We start from the raw sequence: 20,704 nt of genomic DNA, 5'->3' as shown, positions 1-20,704 counted from the left end.
TTTAACACCAGGTGCCCAGTAGGCTGCTACATTTTCCTGTCCGCTGTGTTTTATTTGATGTTGCTTCTATCATCCATCCCGGATGGCACGCATACACAGGAAAAAAAAGAAAGAGAAGAATTTGAACAAAGACGTATCATTTCCTTGACTGAGTCAGCTGCTAGATGTGCAACTCCAGTTGAGAACACTACGTTTTCCTGACATTTACTGCTCATCTGTCTTTCATTGTGGCGTTGCACCACAGTTAAACCCAGACATGCCTAGAAAATAAAATTCAAGAATGAAATCGCACCATAACTCACGTTTGAGTGTCTCTTAGATGTCTGTGTAATGTTGTGTGGAGCTGCAGCAATAGAGATAGGATGGAAAGTAGTGGGGCCATATTGTGACCAGGCCAGAAGTGCCTCAGTGTGTAGGCCTACAGTAGAGCACCCCCTACCTCCTATCCCATATCATCCTAGTCTTAATGACCCACCAGGAAGTACAGGTCTTTTAACTGTGGGCTTTATGGGAATTTTAAAATGGTTTGATTGTTTTTAAAGAGTATGTAGAGTCTGTGTCGGTGGGGGGAGGGGCAGAAATATTCTCTTGCTTCTTGGAATCACCATGTATCTTGCTACTATCCGTTCAGTCAATCGTTCTCCAGACTTCCGTTTTCTTTGTGTTTAACCCTTGCATGCTTCTTTCCTTCATTACAATTTGTACTTGACTGTCCCTCTGCTCTCTCTCTCCTCACTGTTTCCCTTCAGCAGCCAAACAGCTGTATTGTATACATCTAGAGCACCCGTTAGTGCTGGAAGGTAAGACTTAGCCTCCAGGTTAACACTAGTCTTATAGTCTTATAGGTAAGACTTAGCCTCCAGGTTAACACTAGTCTTATAGTCTTATAGGTAAGACTTAGCCTCCAGGTTAACACTAGTCTTATAGGCTTATAGGTAAGACTTAGCCGCTAGGTTAACACTAGTCTTATAGGTAAGACTTAGCCTCCAGGTTAACACTAGTCTTATAGTCTTATAGGTAAGACTTATCCTCCAGGTTAACACTAGTCTTATAGTCTTATAGGTAAGACTTAGCCTCCAGGTTAACACTAGTCTTATAGTCTTATAGGTAACACTTAGCCGCTAGGTTAACACTAGTCTTATAGGTAAGACTTAGCCTCCAGGTTAATACTAGCCTTATAGCCTTATAGGTAAGACTTAGCCTCCTGTTTAACACTAGTCTTATAGGTAAGTCTTAGCCTCCAGGTTAACACTAGTCTTATAGGTAAGTCTTAGCCTCCAGGTTAACACTAGTCTTATAGTCTTATAGGTAAGACTTAGGCTCTAGGTTAATACTAGTCTTATATTCTTGTAGTTAAGACTTAGCCTCCAGGTTAACACTAGTCTTATAGTCTTATAGGTAAGACTTAGCCTCCAGGTTAACACTAGTCTTATAGTCTTATAGGTAAGACTTAGCCTCCAGGTTAACACTAGTCTTATAGTCTTATAGGTAAGACTTAGCCGCTAGGTTAACACTAGTCTTATAGGTAAGACTTAGCCTCCAGGTTAACACTAGTCTTATAGGTAAGTCTTAGCCACTAGGTTAACACTAGTCTTATAGTCTTATAGGTAAGACTTAGCCTCCAGGTTAACACTAGTCTTATAGTCTTATAGGTAAGACTTAGCCTCCAGGTTAACACTAGTCGTATAGGTAAGTTTTAGCCACTAGGTTAACACTAGTCTTATAGGTAAGACTTAGCCTCCAGGTTAATACTAGTCTTATAGGCTTATAGGTAAGACTTAGCCTCCAGGTTAATACTAGTCTTATAGGTAAGTCTTAGCCTCCAGGTTAACACTAGTCTTATAGTCTTATAGATAAGTCTTAGCCTCCAGGTTAACACTAGTCTTATAGTCTTATAGGTAAGACTTAGCCTCCAGGTTAATACTAGTCTTATAGTCTTATACGTAAGACTTAGCCTCCAGGTTAATACTAGTCTTATAGTCTTATAGGTAAGACTTAGGCTCTAGGATAATACTAGTCTTATAGTCTTATAGGTAAGGCTTAGCCTCCAGGTTAATACTAGTCTTATAGGCTTATAGGTAAGACTTAGCCTCCAGGTTAATACTAGTCTTATAGTCTTATACGTAAGACTTAGCCTCCAGGTTAATACTAGTCTTATAGGCTTATAGGTAAGACTTAGCCTCCAGGTTAATACTAGTCTTATAGGCTTATAGGTAAGACTTAGCCTCCAGGTTAATACTAGTCTTATAGTCTTATAGGTAAGACTTATCCTCCAGGTTAACACTAGTCTTATAGTCTTATAGGTAAGACTTAGGCTCTAGGATAATACTAGTCTTATAGTCTTATTGGTAAGACTTATCCTCCAGGTTAACACTAGTCTTATAGTCTTATAGGTAAGACTTAGGCTCTAGGATAATACTAGTCTTATAGTCTTATTGGTAAGACTTAGCCTCTGCTATCTTAGGGCATCTATTTAGATACTTTACACGCATGGGGGGTTGAGGGGAATTTGGTTCCCTTTAGTGAAACAAATTTCTACATGAAACTAATTTCTACATCTCTAAATGCTATTTTTAGCTGAATTCCTAGTGATTTGACAGTGGTGACCTGGACACCCTGGAGATTTAAATGATGCATCAGTCCTTTCCAACTGTATCAAACACACCATGACATGGCAGTGAACCCTGCTGCTGCATGCTGAGCACCTCTTGGAATGCAGTGCTGCTTGCTTCACTATCTCATTCAACAGAGCCATTAAGAAGCACCTTAAAAAGCAGCAGGGTTGTTTAGGGGTCAGCTCTGCTCTTGAGTCATTTCCTCCCTTAAGTTGAATCCCACTCAAGTTCCGCTGCTCTTGGCTGTGTGCTTGTCTTGGGTGTCTGGCGACTGCCTTTCAGGACCTCCACAGGCAGAGGAAGTGTCCCAAAGCATACCCTATCCCTTATATTTCATGTTTAAAAATATATATTTTACCAGGCAAGTCAGTTAACAACAAATTCTTATTTACAATGACAGCCAATCAGGGAACAGTGAGTTAAATTGCCTTGTTCAGGGGCAGAAGGACAGATTTTTACCTTGTCAGCGCGGGGATTCGATCCAGCAAACTCCCGGTTACTGGCCCAACACTCTAACCACTAGACTACCTGCCGCCCCTTATATAGTGCAATACCTTTGACCAGAGCCCGTAGGGCACTATATTGGGAATAGGGTGCCATTTGTGCTGCACAGAGAGAGTGGAATAAGCCTGATCCCTCCTGGCTGCTGATGCCAGCTGCACACAGAGAGTGGAATAAGCCTGATGCCTCCTGGCTGCTGATGCCAGCTGCCCAGAGAGAGTGGAATAAGCCTGATGCCTCCTGGCTGCTGATGCCAGCTGCCCAGAGAGAGTGGAATAAGCCTGATGCCTCCTGGCTGCTGATGCCAGCTGCACAGAGAGAGTGGAATAAGCCTGATGCCTCCTGGCTGCTGATGCCAGCTGCCCAGAGAGAGTGGAATAAGCCTGATGCCTCCTGGCTGCTGATGCCAGCTGCACAGAGAGAGTGGAATAAGCCTGATGCCTCCTAGCTGCTGATGCCAGCTGCCCAGAGAGAGTGGAATAAGCCTGATGCCTCCTGGCTGCTGATGCCAGCTGCCCAGAGAGTGGAATAAGCCTGATGCCTCCTGGCTGCTGATGCCAGCTGCCCAGAGAGAGTGCTAGCAAGGCTGTCCTCATAGAGCAGTGTGAGATGTGTGATGACCGTGGTGATAAACCTATAGAAACCTATACTGTCAGTGTATACCCATGATGCGAATAGGTCTCATGGTCATACACAGAACTACAGTCAGCCTTGGTTAGTCAACACTGTACAACCACAGCTATTTAACATACAGTGGGAAAGGTTAAGTTTAGTTTAGTTTATTAATTCGACCATTTAAAAAAACAAGCACACATAAAACTTGAAAAAGCCATACATGCACATGAGTAAAATCATTGAGGATAACGCACAATAAAGTCTGGGACTTATTTCCATTGTGGTCCTCTTGAGACATGGCTAGACAAGACCGAACACAGTATGGCAGTGAAACAATAAAACAAAAACATAGAAGAAGAACATCTATCTCATCATTCCAGTTACATCATAGGAGGTATTCATATGGGCACAGAGGACATCAAACATATTTTTACTTTATTTTTAAAGCTGTCCAGAGAGGACGTTGTTTTTATAGGCACATGTGTCTGGTCTTTTTTGACACCACACTTTGAGTTAGTGAATGTCACACAGTGACCGAATCAGAGCCAAAAGTTGGGCTGAGTCCCAAATGGCACCCTATTCCCTTTATAGTGCGTTACTTTTGACAAGGGCCCATATGGCTCTGGTTAAAAGTAGTGCACTATATAGGGAATAGGGTGCCATTTGAGACACACATCCGTGGTGTTGGGAATTATAACCGTGAATAACAATGTTTCCTCCTCCTGTTGTTTCCAGCCGACACATAGGCCACGTCATGGCGCTCCCTGGCAGGTCCCAGGGTGTAGCCAGCGCCCCCACCACCCCTGTACACCGCTCCCAGGGTGTTGCCAGCGCCCCCACCACCCCTGTACACCGCACCTTTGCCACCTCAGGGGCCCCACAGCTGGACTCCAAGCCTGACAGGTCAGCACTCAATCAATCAATCAATTAAATAAGCCACCTCTGTGTATGAGTTCCAGACCTGGATTGAAACATTATTTATTTTCTTTCAAATAATTTAGGTGCGCTTGTTTTAGCTTGCCCAGTGTAATAGGACCAATGGAAAAGTAATATGGTCTTCCTCTGTTGGGTTACCCAGACCTTCTCTGGGGAGCTTGTTGTCCTCCTCCTACAGACAACACCAGGAGTCTCTGACTGCAGAGAGAGAGAGGAGGAGACAAGAGAGGGAGGAACGACTGCAGAAAATCGAGAGGGAGGAGAGGACCCGCTTCAAGTGAGTCCCAACCTGCATCACATCACACTACTCATAGATGGAACTATCCTTTTGACGTTTACATTGCAGTTCAGTTCCCTCATTAAAAGTCCCAAACCAATTCACCAGAATCAAACACGGAACTACTTTGTCCACAGATTTTTACACTTATCTGTAAGGTTACCGGCTGGAGTGATGTAGTTTTATCTGGGATGAATAAGAGTCTGAGCCTTGTTCCACAATATATCAGACGAGTTGGAGATGTTTAGAGACTGGACATACTTGTCTGTCTGTCTGTTTATTGTGGTCATCAGTCAGGGACATACTGTGGATCTAAGGAGGAGATACATGGTCTGCATCCCAAATGGAGCTCTACTGGGCCATAGGTCTCTGGTCAAAAGTAGGGCACTTATTATGGGATAGGGTGCAATTTGGGGTGCAGCCATGGAAACGTTGGTTCGGCAGAAAACAAAGTCCTGCTGGCCTGCCTTTTACTTGTTTTCTATGGCCATATAAAGAGCTGGATGTCAGACGGAGCGCTGGAAAGCTCCTCTGGTCTGTGTGTCTCCTCTGTCATGTCAGACTATTTCTCTCCCACAGTATCTACATCTATTCACACTCTCTCATTGGTTAACTAAGGATGTCTTTTAAAAAGGTACTATAGAATGTGAATGAAAACAAATATGAATTGATATGCACAATAAGATATAGATCTCACATTCTTTACACATACTGTCTGTCTGTCTGTCTGTCTCTCTCTCTCTCTCTCTCTCTCTCTCTCTCTCTCTCTCTCTCTCTCGCTCTCTCTCTCTCTCTCTCTCTCTCTCTCTCTCACTCACTTACTTGGAACATTATCAGTCGGGATTACATGGACAAGAGGGAAGAGACAAGACAGGCCAGAGAAGAGAGGTATGTTGTCTACTTTCATTTCTAATATACAAATAGACACAGTGCTCTCTAGCAATGTAGATTCTATAATCATTCAGATAGACACAGTGCTTTATATCAATTAAGATTCTAGAATCATTCAGATAGACACAGTGCTTTATATCAATGGAGATTCTAGAATCATTCAGATAGACACAGTGCTTTATATCAATGGAGATTCTAGAATCATTCAGATAGACACAGTGCTTTATATCAATGGAGATTCTAGAATCATTCAGATAGACACAGTGCTTTATATCAATTAAGATTCTAGAATCATTCAGATAGACACAGTGCTTTATATCAATTAAGATTCTAGAATCATTCAGATAGACACAGTGCTTTATATCAATTAAGATTCTAGAATCATTCAGATAGACACAGTGCTTTATATCAATTAAGATTCTAGAATCATTCAGATAGACACAGTGCTTTATATCAATTAAGATTCTAGAATCATTCAGATAGACACAGTGCTTTATATCAATTAAGATTCTAGAATCATTCAGATAGACACAGTGCTTTATATAAATCTAGATTCTAGAATCATTCAGCTGTAATAAGTACAAGAGAAAGACTCTGACATGAGGGAGTAATATGCCTTGAAACCTTTTTGAGGAGAATTGTTAGCAGATGTAGAACAAGTCAGGCTCAGCCTCTGGGCTGAAATATATGTGTCAGGCCCCCTCTAGACCTGCTGCTGTGCATTAAGACATCTACAACTGAATGGGACGAGGGGTGGAATTGGCTTTAAGTCATGGATACGCTCCAGATAAGGTAGGCTACGTGTAATGTACCACCTTCCAGACGTATGTATGATCAGTGTTATTTAAAACAGGAATCCTAGGTTATGTTTGGTGCCTTTTTTAAATGTATGTCCAGTAAATTGATAGGATTTTCAGTCCCGTACCTCTGACTGAATAGAGTGTGACGTCTAAATCAAGATGAAACACTGTTATCAGACCCATCTGTGGAGAAGTCGAGGTAGTATACTGTAGGTATCTTCAACATTTATGTGTCAATTAAGCACCTGGAGAAATCCGAGAAGCATCACAGAGTCCCAGACATTTGGCCACTGTTTCAGAAAAGGAAGTGTGAGGGAACTGAATACAGTATATTACTGGTAGGGGGTGGCAGTAGCCTCGAGGTTAGAGAAGCAGGAATCGTCTCCTACCCCCATGAGATAGAGATGATATAACAATAGACCTAAACAGGTGGAGTAACATCCTTTCTGAAGAATATTCTGTGCCTTCCTCTTCCAGATATAAGTGTGTTGAGAGGCTCGCAGCAGAGGAGTATGAGAAAGAGAGAGAGCGCGCGAGAGCGCCACCTAGGGGGCGCACAGAGATCACCCTGAGTCTGAGCCCCACCCCCTCCAGTCGCTCCGCCTCCCCCCGCTGTGCCACGCCCTCCTCCATCGCCTCTCCGGAAGACGCTGGCCCCATTCCATCCCAGACATCCCAGACGCAGGGTAAATAACATTTTACAAACGTTTAACCAACATTAAAGCTCCCATCCCAGACTCAGAATAACATAACATTCTCCAAACATTTAACAATCATTACCGGTCCAGAGAAGTTTTATGTATTTGTTCCCGGGGTCTGAATTAACAGATGGAGGGTGATTCACTCACACTGGAATTAGAGTCAGCTGGACTAATGATGGCTGCATGTTGTCTGTTGGGCAAAAAAATCTGCAGGACTTGATAAGAAAAGGATTTAATTCTTGTTTTTCTGTGTGCTTCAGAATGAGGTGTGTAAGTGTATGTTGCTAAATCCCAAATATGTTTTAGGATGGGATGGACATTACTTTAGCTGCCTGTGGGAAAATGCTTTGCATGATGGTTTGAAATGTAGTGAGAGGCTAGCTTTTAGGTCCCAGGCATACCCCAGTGATTTGTATGTGATTGTAGTGTGGTTTTGGCTGTGGTAGCGCCAGCCGCTAGGGCGTGGAACTCTTAATATGGGGTTCCATTCACATTCTACAGTAGGAGCCAGGAAGAGGTGTGGTGGACTGTGGACTACAGCACTGACCATAGAGGGACAAGCCTTTCAATACCTCACAGACTCAGTTATGATGATACATGAATGAATATCATGAGAACTAGATGTTGCTAGTCTGGGGTGGTTATTCTAATCCACCAAAATGGGATAATGGGATCAAATGAGATGTCGAATCTAATTTCGAAACACATTGTCATCATAGCTGTTAATTCATTTCCTGTAACATTCAATGAAGTACGAATTGACATGCTTAATACGACTTGTGCTCCGGACCAAAATCTAGACAATTTATCATTTTAATTCATTAAATGTCGCAGAGCAATTATATGGTATTTACATTATAAACAAGATCATTTAAAAATGATATCCGACAATATTGAAAAGGCACACAATCGAGACCCTTAAAGTAGCGTTCTGTTTTGTTTGGTCCTGTTTTCTCTACCAGGAAGTGAAGTAGACGTAGAGCCAAGCCGTGACCTTCAGACTAGAACTACAAGTCCAGCGCCAGAGTTAATAGTATCAGGACCTTCTCCAGAACCCACAGAGCCCCCCTCCCAAACCCCCTCGGCGCCAGGCGAGGAGCAGGCAGAGACAGAGACGCAGACAGAGAAGCAGGAAGTAGCTGAAGTTGAGCCCAAGCAGGAAGTACTAGAGCTAGTGGAGTTAGTGGTAGATGAACAGACACAGGGTAAAGAGCAGGAAGAAAGTGAGGAGGAGGGTAGGGAGGAAGAGAGACAGTCAGGGAATGAGGTGGAGGGAGAAGAGAAGGTAGAAGAGGAGGTAGAGGTAGAGGGAGAAGAGGTGGAGATAGAGGATGTAGAAGTGGTAGAGATAGAGGTGGAGGAGGAGGGAAAGAGGGAGCAGGCTGCGTCGGAGGAGAGGGAGGTGGAGGAGAGACTGGTCCTCCTCAGTGAGAAGGAGAGGCAGAACGAGGAAGTGAATGAGAAGGATAACTGTTCTGCCTCCAGTATCTCCTCAGCCAGTAGCACTCTGGAGAGAGAGGAGAGGGAGGAGAAAGTCAACAGCAACCATGAACCAGGTACCAGCTGCCCACCAGCAGGAAATACAGACTTTAGGACACTTGGCCTTTTATGACTTAACATATGACTTGTGATTTGTGCCCATACTGTAAATGGAACACTTGCTGATCTTCCATATGCTGTACATCAGTAGGCAAACATTGAAGTTCAACTCATGTCAGAACATTTCATTCTGCCCATGCTCTCATTTCAGTTTCTGATATATAGATCTGCTCTCTATTCTGTTCTGAAGGCTAGCAATCCAATAGTATTCCAATAGTAATCCAATCCACCCTTCCTCCTTGTGTTTGTCCTCCTCTAGGCCAGTGCATTAAGGAGGAAGACGTGAATGGGCAGTGCAGCAAGATCCTCAACAGCAAGCGCTTCATGCTGGACATGCTCTATGCCCAGAACAAGACCACTGCCGACGAGGACGAAGAGAAGGCGGGAGAGACGGAACAGACTGAGAAATGCAAAGAGGGGATGGAGACGTCATCACTGGAGGGTCAGGACGGGTCGTCGGTGGCCAGCCTAGCCAGTCGTATCTCTACACTTGAGGCCAGCAGGCAGGCCTGCGAGGAGAATGTCAAGAAGATGGAGGTGCAACACCTGGAGAACCAGGGGAGCGTCAGGGCCGTGGCCGAGAAATTTGGAGACCTTGTTAAAAGCCTTGTGTCGCCTCACGAGCTGGAGGCATTGGAGAAGCAGCAGCAGGGGCAGCTTCAACCTGATAAAGACAAAGCTCCTCCGGCCCCGTCCTCCTCTCCCCTACCTCCGAAGAAGGAGTCAGATTATATCTGGGACCAACTGATGGCAGCCCCCAGGGAGCTGCGTATTAAAGAGATGGACTTTACAGACCTGGCAGACGAGGATGATCTGGACATCCTAGACGTGGACAGTGTGCTGATGGGCTCCAGTGACCTGATGATCCCTCCCCCTCCTCCCTGTCTCTCCGCCCTGCCCCCTCCCCCTCCCCTGGGCCTGTTTGGCTGCCCCCCACCCCCTCCTGTCCCTGGCATGATGCCCCCTCCCCCGCCCTTCATGCCCCCCGGACCCGCCCAGCCCTACCCGGGGTCCCCCCAGCTGAGCCGGGGGACAGGGGAGCCCCCTCTGTTCCAGAAAAAGAAGAAGACTATCCGTCTCTTCTGGAACGAGGTAAGGCCCATGGACGGCCAGTACAGGAACCACAAGCGTTGTAGAGAGTCTCTCTGGTCCAAACTGGAGCCGGTCAAAGTGGACACGTCCAAGCTGGAACACCTGTTTGAAACAAAGTCCAAGGAGCTGCCTGTTACCAAGGTACCTTTGTTGACTGGTTTGGTCCTACATATTTATACGTATAGGAAATGTATGTGATTTGCTCAAGAAATTAATTTGTGAAATGATGTCACTTAAAGCATTTAGGGGCGGTTTCCCAGACACAGATTAAGACTTGTCCAGGAAACAGCCCCATAGATGTTTCCAACTTGTCCTCTTCCTCCGGAGCACTTAGGTTTAGACAGAAGGTGTGGATCTACTATCCACACCTTCTGTTCTGTACACAATCAGCAGCATCGCTGTGTTGGTAAAGGCCGACCTGCATGTTGTCTGCTCTGGTTGGATTCTCAAAGCTGACAGAGGGAACTATGTTTTCTCTTCATAATTCACTGTTTCTTTCTGTGTGTGTGTTTTGGTTTTGTCCGTTGAGCCTGTTGAGCCTGTTGAGCCTGTTGAGCTGGAGCCCCGTGTTCATGCTTCAGGCTTCTCTCATCCACAGCAACAAACGTAGTGCCATTTATAGGGAACAGGGTGCCATTTGGGACGTAACCCTGCTGTCCATGGTGACGTTCTGACTACGCCCCGCACCACGCTGTCTCCTGCTTCAAACTATTGAAGAATGCAGTGCAGGATTTAAACCAGATTGTCTTAAATGTACTCTAGGTCACCCCTGTCGTCCGACCTGCTAGTAGACAGAATGATGGAATGTGATGGATTCCCTCTAGTATCTTGTCAACATCATCAAAGGTGCAGCCTGTCTTCTATAAACCTTTCTCCGTCACTTTAAACTCGACTGACTCTGAGATGGTCCAAAACTGAAAGCAGGAGGGATATATATAAATATAGATGTAGCTAGATATACTGTAGAGAGGCCAACCACACAGGGAGATCAGATCTACTATAAAAGGTCATATACAGTATTATAGTCACACAGTTTTGGTCCCTTGCCCTGATCCATTGTGATTGAGGGACTCTAGTTCTGAGTGTTTCAACATTTGATCTCACCGTCATTTGTTCATGGTGTATTTTTATGTTGGAAGTTTTATGGGATCCCTGAACTGATTTTATGTATAATACATTTGCAAAAATGTCTAAAAACCTGTTTTTGCTTTATCAATATGGGGTTTTCTGTGTAGATTGATGAGGAAAATGTTTTATTTAATGCATTTTAGAATAAGGCTGTAATGTAATAAAATGTGGAAAAAGTGAAGGGGTCTGAATACTTTTCCGAATGCACTGTATGGTATAATACTAGTACTTTATTGTTGTTAATATAATGTCCTGTTTCTGTGTATCTCTACTCAGAAAACAGCAGTGGATGGGAAACGACAAGAGATTATTGTCCTGGACTCCAAACGGAGCAATGCCATCAACATCGGGCTGACCGTCCTCCCCCCTCCCCGCACCATCAAGACAGCCATCCTCAACTTTGACGAGTACGCTTTGAACAAGGAGGGGATCGAGGTAAGCTGCATGTCACATGGTATATTGAAATGATTGGGCTATTATGATTATATATCCTAGTCGTTATCGATGTGTATCTCTAGCAGTCACTGTAACCATTATCTCTTGAGTGTGAATCTGTGATGTCTAGTAATCTCAATGAAAGCATGTTGGAAAAACATGTGTCTGTGTATCTGTACAGTCAATACTGAAAACACTGCTTATTTCTGCCAAACAAACAAGTCATTTACTTCAACTGAGTCCAAAAATAAACTTGGTTTCACTTAAAACCTGCACAAAAAAAGACATATGTTTCCAATGTATTTCCACAACCAACTTTTCACTCCAAGAAATGTATGTTCTCAATGATTTGGGACTGGCTGTGGTCGGTGTGGACATGTCACGTGGTTTCTCAGCTGGAAGCCTGGAATCTTAGTTTATCTCATATAATTAATTATTGGTACGTACCATTAAAAGTTAGCTACACATGCATATTTTACGATGCTTTTCTAACCATAATATAGACCTGTGGAGGACTTCAGATGGTGTAAATAATGATTCATGTTGCATCTCCTCAGTCTTATATAATCTGCTGTACTCTTCCATCTTTTCCATGGGAACATTCTTATTTAGAGGAGAGGAGCACTGTAATGTACTGCTCCACCTTCTACGTCTATTTCTCACAGACAGACAGCAGCAGAAAGGTAGAACGTTCAGATGTCTGACAAGGTTGGAGGCCAAGGCAGGAATTATTATTTTTCCAATAGCAAATATGTTCGTTGATAATAAAAAATAACTGGAAAATTAGAAACATTCCATCTCTCCCACCACTCATCTCTATCTCCATCCCTCCCTTTCCTCTTCTCCTTCAACTCCCCCTTTCCTCTCCCATATCCACGTCCAGCCTCCCTTTCTTCTCCTCCTTCAAATCCCTCCTTTCCTCTCCTCCTTCAACTCTGGTCCAGCCTCTCCAACCTAATGTGTGTGTGTGTGTGTGTGTGTGTGTGTGTGTGTGTGTGTGTGTGTGTGTGTGTGTGTGTGTGTGTGTGTGTGTGTGTGTGTGTGTGTGTGTGTGTGTGTGTGTGTGTGTGTGTGTGTGTGTGTGTGTGTGTGTGTGTGTGTGTGTGTCTGAGGGGTTGGTACAGCAGCAGACACATTTATGTCTCGTATGGATTCATGAAGTCGTCTTCTTGTCCTCCTTTCCTAGAAAATCCTGACGATGATCCCCACGGAGGAGGAGAAGCAGAGGATCCAGGATGCTCAGCTGGTGAACCCTGACGTCCCCCTGGGATCAGCAGAGCAGTTCCTCCTCACCCTGTCCTCCATCACGGAGCTGTCCGCCCGGCTGCAGCTCTGGGCCTTCAAGATGGACTACGAGGTCACGGAGAAGGTCAGAGCACCGCCACCTTTCTGTCATCACCGCACCAGTTCCTATAAATGGAGTCATGCACTACCTCACACTTCCTACGTGTACATCATCATAATCGGCGGATTGTGCAATACAAGAGAGAATTGTTGGATATGAATATGGATTGGCTTGTCGTAGTTCACATACCAAGGTGTCGTAGTTAAGGAAATAGGTGTCGTAGTTAAGGAAATAGGTGTTGATTTCCATATAGCACCTGACTCCTCTATGGTTGTTACTGATTGTCCGTTGTTGTTGAACATACGGGTTCAACAAAGAACAACATGAATTATTCCTGGATGTTGTTTCTAGTTGCAGTCTTAAAGTAATAATCTCGTGACAGACGGTTACCATCTGTCCAGCACACACGCAGAGAATCATCTTACAGTAACTAGAGAAATACTCCCAAACAAATCACTTTAACATTTAACCTTCAAACAAATCTCTCTGACATTTAACCATCATAAAGTATTCTCAGCTGGTTCCTGTAATGACTAGCTTCAGTTTAAAAGGCCGTATTTGATGTGTGTGCCACTCTCTCCCTCCCTCTCTCTCTCTCTCCTTCCCTCTCTCTCTCTCTCTCTGTTTTACAGGAAGTGGCAGAGCCTCTGCAGGACCTTAAGGAAGGGATGGACCAACTGGAGAAGAACAAGACGCTGCGTTACATCCTGTCCACGCTGCTGGCTATAGGCAACTTCCTTAACGGATCCAACGTGAGTAACATTACAGAAGTCTGGCCTGGGGGTGGAGGTGGAGAAGAGATGAGCTCTCTCCCCCTCTCTCTCTCTCTCCCTCTCCCCCCCTCTCTCTCTCCCTCTCTTTTTCTCTCTCTCTCTCTCCCTTTCTCTTTCTCTCTCTCTCTCTCCCTCCTTCTCTCCCTCCTTCCCTCTGTGCCCCCTGCTAAGCACTGCCATATTGACTTGGCAAAGACAACAGTGTGCTCTCTGTTTGTAGAGGAATGTGCTGTATGCTGTCCATCTGTCTGTCTGTGCACCAGACACTAGCTAGCCCACTACAGCAGTGTATCTGGAAAGGGAAGGCCTCTGCTCAGCGATGCACCCAACCTGGCGCTGTCTGTCTATTGGAATGAAAGAGAGGCATAAAGAGAGAAGGAGAGACAGAGAGGGTATGAGTGTGTGTGTTTGCCTGCGTGTGTGCGTGCGTGCCGTGCTTGTGTGTCTCAAAGGTTTAGGATATGAGAGCCAAACATGCAAGTCAGAAAACATGAGGCATCAAGCAAGTAGTTCAGCTAAATAATGCCTGTGTTTATATTTGATGATAAACCATTTAAAATGGGCAAAGGAACAAAGCAAACCCAGTTAGGATGATGTCTTTCAGGACATGTTTTTTTATTCTCCTTTTTAGGTAGCTCTGCTCTTGCTAACTAACAATTGGTAGGTCTGCAGTTGATTGTGGTTTGTGATAATCACCGACTAATGAAGCTGAATTACTGGTTGACCACTCGATAGAAACCCTTTCTCTTTGTACAAGATCTCGCTGTCCAACATTAAAATACCGATGTTCTGTAATCTCGTTGTGGTGCATATTGGTGACTCATGCTAAAGCGGGAAATTTACTGCAATTTGGGCCTCATTTGTGCCTCATTTTGGGAGTCTGATGTTAATAGCATAGACTTGTATCTGTTGTAGTTACATAATGGGTGTGCTTCTTTTGTGTGTGTGTGCGTGTGTGCGTGCGTGCGTGCGTGCGTGCGTGCGTGCGTGCGTGCGTGCGTGCGTGCGTGTGTGTGTGTGTGTTCGTTTATGTATCCAGGCGAAGGGCTTTGAGCTGGGTTACCTGGAGAAGGTTCCGGAGGTAAAGGACACGGTTCATAAGCAGTCTCTACTGCACCATGCCTGTTCCATTGTGGTGGAGAAGTTTCCAGACAGCTCAGACCTGTACTCTGAGATAGGAGCCATCACCCGCTCGGCTAAGGTACGCCTGTGATTGCCTTAGTATAAAGGACTCATGGAAACTCATGGAAATGATGTTTATCCTTGTAATCCATTTCTTGCTATCAAGCAAAACCTCTGGCTAGATTCAATCTGATCACCCCATTTCGACTATGTACCTTTTTGCAATGTTTCCGTGGAGACCACATTCACGGTAAACCCTGCATATGTCGGCTCAATCGGAAATTACCTTTAAATTTAAGTCGCGCTATAACGCGATGCTCTGCAGTCTGGATTGAACCTAGGCCCTAATCAATAATGAGTGTCATAAATAATGTATTTTATGTCCATGTAGGCAGCTTTAGGTGTTACTCATTAATTACGACGGTTTCTTGTATCAAATCCAAAATGCCATCTCCTGTCATTGTGTAGCTTGAGCAAGGCACTAAGTCTATCCTCTAAACTAATCCAGGGGCAACACATTTCCTGTGAACAACGGACAATAAAGTAAACTTCTTCTCTGCCACCTTGTTTCTCAGGTGGACTTCGACCAGCTCCAAGACAACCTGAGCCAGATGGAGCGACGCTGCAAAGCATCGTGGGACAACCTCAAGGTCATCGCCAAGCACGAGATGAAGCCTGCGCTCAAACAGAAGATGTCTGACTTCCTAAAGGACTGTGCAGAGAGAATCATCATATTGAAGATAGTCCATCGGAGAATTATCAACCGGTATGATTATAGTGAAGGGTCTTCTGATGCATTCTTTTACCTCGTTGAAATACCATCTAGCGTAGCTTTGACCCCATGTGTTTCTCCAGAGAGAGATAACGGTGTGATATCTGACAGCGTAAACTGCAATGTGATGTTAACATGTTTTTCTCTCTACGTCTTGCAGGTTCCATGCCTTCCTGTTGTTCCTGGGCCATCCAGCGTACGCTGTGCGGGAGGTCAGCATCCACCGCTTCAGTAAGATCCTCAGTGAGTTTGCCCTGGAGTACCGGACCACGCGGGAACGCGTCCTGCAACAGAAACAGAAGAGGGCCAACCACAGAGAGAGGAACAAGACCAGAGGAAAGATGATCACAGATGTGAGTGTTGTTGTTCACCTAACAGGCCTGCTCATAGGAAGTGGCTCAAATGGTGCCCTACTCCCTATACAGTGGACTACCTTTGACCAGGGCTTGCTAAAAAATGGTGTACTATAAAGGGAATAGGGTAGCATTTGGGACGCAGACCTTGTATATTTAAACACTTTTAGTCCCTTGCCCCATCTGGTCACTTTTTCTTTTGTAGGCTTCTCCTGTCTTCTCCTGTGTTCTCTTGTCTTCTCCTGTGTTCTCTTGTCTTCTCCGGTGTTCTTATGTCTTCTCCAGTCTTCTCCTGTGTTCTCTTGTCTTCTCCGGTGTTCTTATGTCTTCTCCAGTCTTCTCCTGTGTTCTCTTGTCTTCTCCTGTGTTCTCTTGTCTTCTCCTGTGTTCTCTTGTCTTCTCCTGTGTTCTCTTGTCTTCTCCGGTGTTCTTATGTCTTCTCCAGTCTTATCCTGTGTTCTTATGTCTTCTCCAGTCTTCTCCTGTCTTCTCCTGTGTTCTCTTGTCTTCTCCTGTGTTCTCTTGTCTTCTCCGGTGTTCTTATGTCTTCTCCAGTCTTCTCCTGTGTTCTTATGTCTTCTCCTGTGTTCTCTTGTCTTCTCCTGTGTTCTCTTGTCTTCTCCGGTGTTCTTATGTCTTCTCCAGTCTTCTCCTGTGTTCTTATGTCTTCTCCAGTCTTCTCCTGTGTTCTTATGTCTTCTCCAGTCTTCTCCGGTGTTCTTATGTCTTCTCCAGTCTTCTCCTGTGTTCTCTTGTCTTCTCCTGTGTTCTTATGTCTTCTCCAGTCTTCTCCGGTGTTCTTATGTCTTCTCCAGTCTTCTCCTGTGTTCTCTTGTCTTCTCCTGTGTTCTTATGTCTTCTCCAGTCTTCTCCTGTGTTCTTATGTCTTCTCCAGTCTTCTCCTGTGTTCTCTTGTCTTCTCCGGTGTTCTTATGTCTTCTCCAGTCTTCTCCTGTGTTCTTGTGTCTTCTCCAGTCTTCTCCTGTGTTCTCTTGTCTTCTCCAGTGTTCTTATGTCTTCCTCATTGTCATCCTCAGGATTTCATACCGACCTGCTCACTCTCCAAACACGTGGCCACTGGTCACCCCAGACAACACATTCATTTCCAATGACATCAGCATAGTTTCACACATCCAGTACAGTGATTGGTTACTGTAACAATAATCAGTGATCTGTTTAGTATGTATCCTATTCTAAAACAGCAGGACTGATCCCCTCTCCTCATACTCCTGCTCCTCTTCCTCTGCCCCCCCTCCACCTGCTCCTCCTCCTCCTCCTGCTCCTCTTCCCTCTTCTCCTCTTCCTCTGCCCCCCTCCTCCTGCTCCTCCTCCCCCTGCTCCCCCTCCTCCCTGTATGATGATGAAACTCCCTCCAGCCCAGAGGGGCCTGCAGCCTGCTGTAGGAGGGAGATGGAGCAGCACTCCAGGGCCTGTTGTCCTTGGTAGGGTTCACCTCCAGTTCAAGAGCACCCTAATTCAATCACTGTGTGAAATATTCCAACCTTTGGATGTCCCTGCAGGAGAAATAACTAGCCCCACAGCGTGATGACGCTGCTCTCACAGGGAGGAGGGGAGCACAGTTGTGTGGTCGTCGTACCCAATGGTGAATTAGTGGACCGTACAAAAGACAAGACGTGTGTTAATGGTCAACCACCGTTTTTAGATAACCTCATTTACAGAATAGAACATTCCTCATTCTTCTTTTTGTCAGAGGTCATATTTCTGCTCTTTCTGTTTGACTATGACGCCTCCAGCACATCTTATAGCATCTCCTTTTCTGTCTTCCTCTTCATTTCATCTTCTTCCCTTTCCTCTGTAGAGTGAGGATGAAGAGGATGGTGAGGTATGGGTGTGTGTGTGAAAGTGTGAACAGGTGCATGTGTGTGTGTTATTTTTCCTGTGTTAGTAATGTCTCTAACCTTGAACCAAAGGCCAGAATTCTTCATCACGATCAAGTTGACATATTCTTCTCTGGTTGTGTGTCCGCTGTATTTCTTGCTGTGATTTTTAATGCAGCCACCTGTACAACCAACATTACTGCCAAATCCTTGTTGTTATTGATTCCTACTAGAATGTAACTCTACTAACGGCATCATTTAAAAAACATCTACTGGATGTAGTATTTATAGTCTTTACAGTATTTACTGAATACTAGAGGTGCATCTAAAATGGCACTCTATTCTAGTGCATTGTATAGGGAATAGGGTGCTATTTGGGATGCAGATTAGGTACTGACAGTGTGTTTAGATGATCCAGCTACAGTAGTAGTTATCAGACTAGGTATTGACAGTGTGTTTAGATGATCCAGCTACAGTAGTAGTTATCAGACTAGGTATTGACAGTGTGTTTAGATGATCCAGCTACAGTAGTAGTTATCAGACTAGGTATTGACAGTGTGTTTAGATGATCCAGCTACAGTAGTAGTTATCAGACTAGGTATTGACAGTGTGTTTAGATGATCCAGCTACAGTAGTAGTTATCAGACTAGGTATTGACAGTGTGTTTAGATGATCCAGCTACAGTAGTAGTTATCAGACTAGGTATTGACAGTGTGTTTATATGATCCAGCTACAGTAGTAGTTATCAGACTAGGTATTGACAGTGTGTTTAGATGATCCAGCTACAGTAGTAGTTATCAGACTAGGTATTGACAGTGTGTTTAGATGATCCAGCTACAGTAGTAGTTATCAGACTAGGTATTGACAGTGTGTTTAGATGATCCAGCTACAGTAGTAGTTATCAGACTAGGTATTGACAGTGTGTTTAGATGATCCAGCTACAGTAGTAGTTATCAGACTAGGTATTGACAGTGTGTTTATATGATCCAGCTACAGTAGTAGTTATCAGACTAGGTATTGACAGTGTGTTTAGATGATCCAGCTACAGTAGTAGTTATCAGACTAGGTATTGACAGTGTGTTTATATGATCCAGCTACAGTAGTAGTTATCAGACTAGGTATTGACAGTGTGTTTAGATGATCCAGCTACAGTAGTAGTTATCAGACTAGGTATTGACAGTGTGTTTAGATGATCCAGCTACAGTAGTAGTTATCAGACTAGGTATTGACAGTGTGTTTAGATGATCCAGCTACAGTAGTAGTTATCAGACTAGGTATTGACAGTGTGTTTAGATGATCCAGCTACAGTAGTAGTTATCAGACTAGGTATTGACAGTGTGTTTATATGATCCAGCTACAGTAGTAGTTATCAGACTAGGTATTGACAGTGTGTTTAGATGATCCAGCTACAGTAATAGTTATCAGACTAGGTATTGACAGTGTGTTTATATGATCCAGCTACAGTAGTAGTTATCAGACTAGGTATTGACAGTGTGTTTAGATGATCCAGCTACAGTAGTAGTTATCAGACTAGGTATTGACAGTGTGTTTAGATGATCCAGCTACAGTAGTAGTTATCAGACTAGGTATTGACAGTGTGTTTATATGATCCAGCTACAGTAGTAGTTATCAGACTAGGTATTGACAGTGTGTTTAGATGATCCAGCTACAGTAGTAGTTATCAGACTAGGTATTGACAGTGTGTTTAGATGATCCAGCTACAGTAGTAGTTATCAGACTAGGTATTGACAGTGTGTTTAGATGATCCAGCTACAGTAGTAGTTATCAGACTAGGTATTGACAGTGTGTTTAGATGATCCAGCTACAGTAGTAGTTATCAGACTAGGTAGAAGAATCTCACAAGGATTGTAAAACAAGGACATATCAGACAAGGCTTAAGGGTTAGAATTAGAATTAGGGGTTTGATGTTAGGTGAAGGGTTAGGTTCATGTTTTGGGGAAATAGGATAAATAGTGTGTGTGCGTGCGTGCGTGTGTGTGTGAGAGAGAGAGAGAGAGAGATAGGCAGGCTATGGAAGTTCTGTTCACTGCAAGTCCACAGACAAGGGAAGCAGGGTAGGCCAAACTCTAACCAGACCCCGGGGGGTCAGAATCCACAGACAAGGGAAGCAGGGTAGGCCAAACTCTAACCAGACCCCGGGAGGTCAGAATCCACAGACAAGGGAAGCAGGGTAGGCCAAACTCTAACCAGACCCCGGGAGGTCAGAATCCACAGACAAGGGAAGCAGGGTAGGCCAAACTCTAACCAGACCCCGGGAGGTCAGAATCCACAGACAAGGGAAGCAGGGTAGGCCAAACTCTAACCAGACCCCGGGGGTCAGAATCCACAGACAAGGGAAGCAGGGTAGGCCAAACTCTAACCAGACCCCGGGAGGTCAGAATCCACAGACAAGGGAAGCAGGGTAGGCCAAACTCTAACCAGACCCCGGGAGGTCAGAATCCACAGACAAGGAAAGCAGGGTAGGCCAAACTCTAACCAGACCCCGGGGGGTCAGAATCCACAGACAAGGGAAGCAGGGTAGGCCAAACTCTAACCAGACCCCGGGAGGTCAGAATCCACAGACAAGGGAAGCAGGGTAGGCCAAACTCTAACCAGACCCCGGGGGGTCAGAATCCACAGACAAGCACTTCCTGATAGAACCTAATCCTGGGTAGTAGACCTCATGAGAACCAGAGATTCATCTCTTAAAAAACAATGAGGTCTACATGAGAGTCTGAGTCCTAAATGCCACCCTATTCCTTATATAGTATAGTGTACTTCATTTGACCAGAGTCCTGGTCTAAAATAGTGCACTATAAAAGGAATAGGGTTCCATTTGGGATGAAGCCTCACTCTGCTGACCAGGATCAGCTTACACAGCTCTGTTTGTTCTAGAATGGAACCAAGATGG

The 20,704-nt window shown here is 44.5% G+C and overlaps 1 protein-coding gene across 1 annotated transcript in view; it reads left to right on the top strand.

Annotated features, from left to right (window-relative positions):
• The window catches only part of fhod3b (formin homology 2 domain containing 3b), a 270,144-nt gene that overhangs the window by 244,041 nt on the left and 5,399 nt on the right, over window positions 1-20,704 (top strand). Inside the window, exons 12-25 of the mRNA XM_038992838.1 lie at window positions 4,467-4,634; window positions 4,810-4,944; window positions 5,782-5,832; window positions 7,113-7,321; window positions 8,299-8,571; window positions 8,689-8,909; window positions 9,200-9,532; window positions 9,581-10,168; window positions 11,432-11,590; window positions 12,777-12,959; window positions 13,568-13,687; window positions 14,748-14,909; window positions 15,406-15,596; window positions 15,763-15,955. Coding sequence (XP_038848766.1) covers window positions 4,467-4,634; window positions 4,810-4,944; window positions 5,782-5,832; window positions 7,113-7,321; window positions 8,299-8,571; window positions 8,689-8,909; window positions 9,200-9,532; window positions 9,581-10,168; window positions 11,432-11,590; window positions 12,777-12,959; window positions 13,568-13,687; window positions 14,748-14,909; window positions 15,406-15,596; window positions 15,763-15,955 — 2,986 coding nt within the window. The remainder of the gene's footprint in view (window positions 1-4,466; window positions 4,635-4,809; window positions 4,945-5,781; window positions 5,833-7,112; window positions 7,322-8,298; window positions 8,572-8,688; window positions 8,910-9,199; window positions 9,533-9,580; window positions 10,169-11,431; window positions 11,591-12,776; window positions 12,960-13,567; window positions 13,688-14,747; window positions 14,910-15,405; window positions 15,597-15,762; window positions 15,956-20,704) is intronic.

The sequence above is a fragment of the Salvelinus namaycush genome, chromosome 5 (genome assembly GCF_016432855.1).
Source record: "Salvelinus namaycush isolate Seneca chromosome 5, SaNama_1.0, whole genome shotgun sequence".
Classification (NCBI taxonomy): Eukaryota; Metazoa; Chordata; class Actinopteri; order Salmoniformes; family Salmonidae; genus Salvelinus; species Salvelinus namaycush.
Note: the sequence above shows the minus strand (reverse complement) of the source record. Positions and strands in the feature narration are given on the sequence as shown.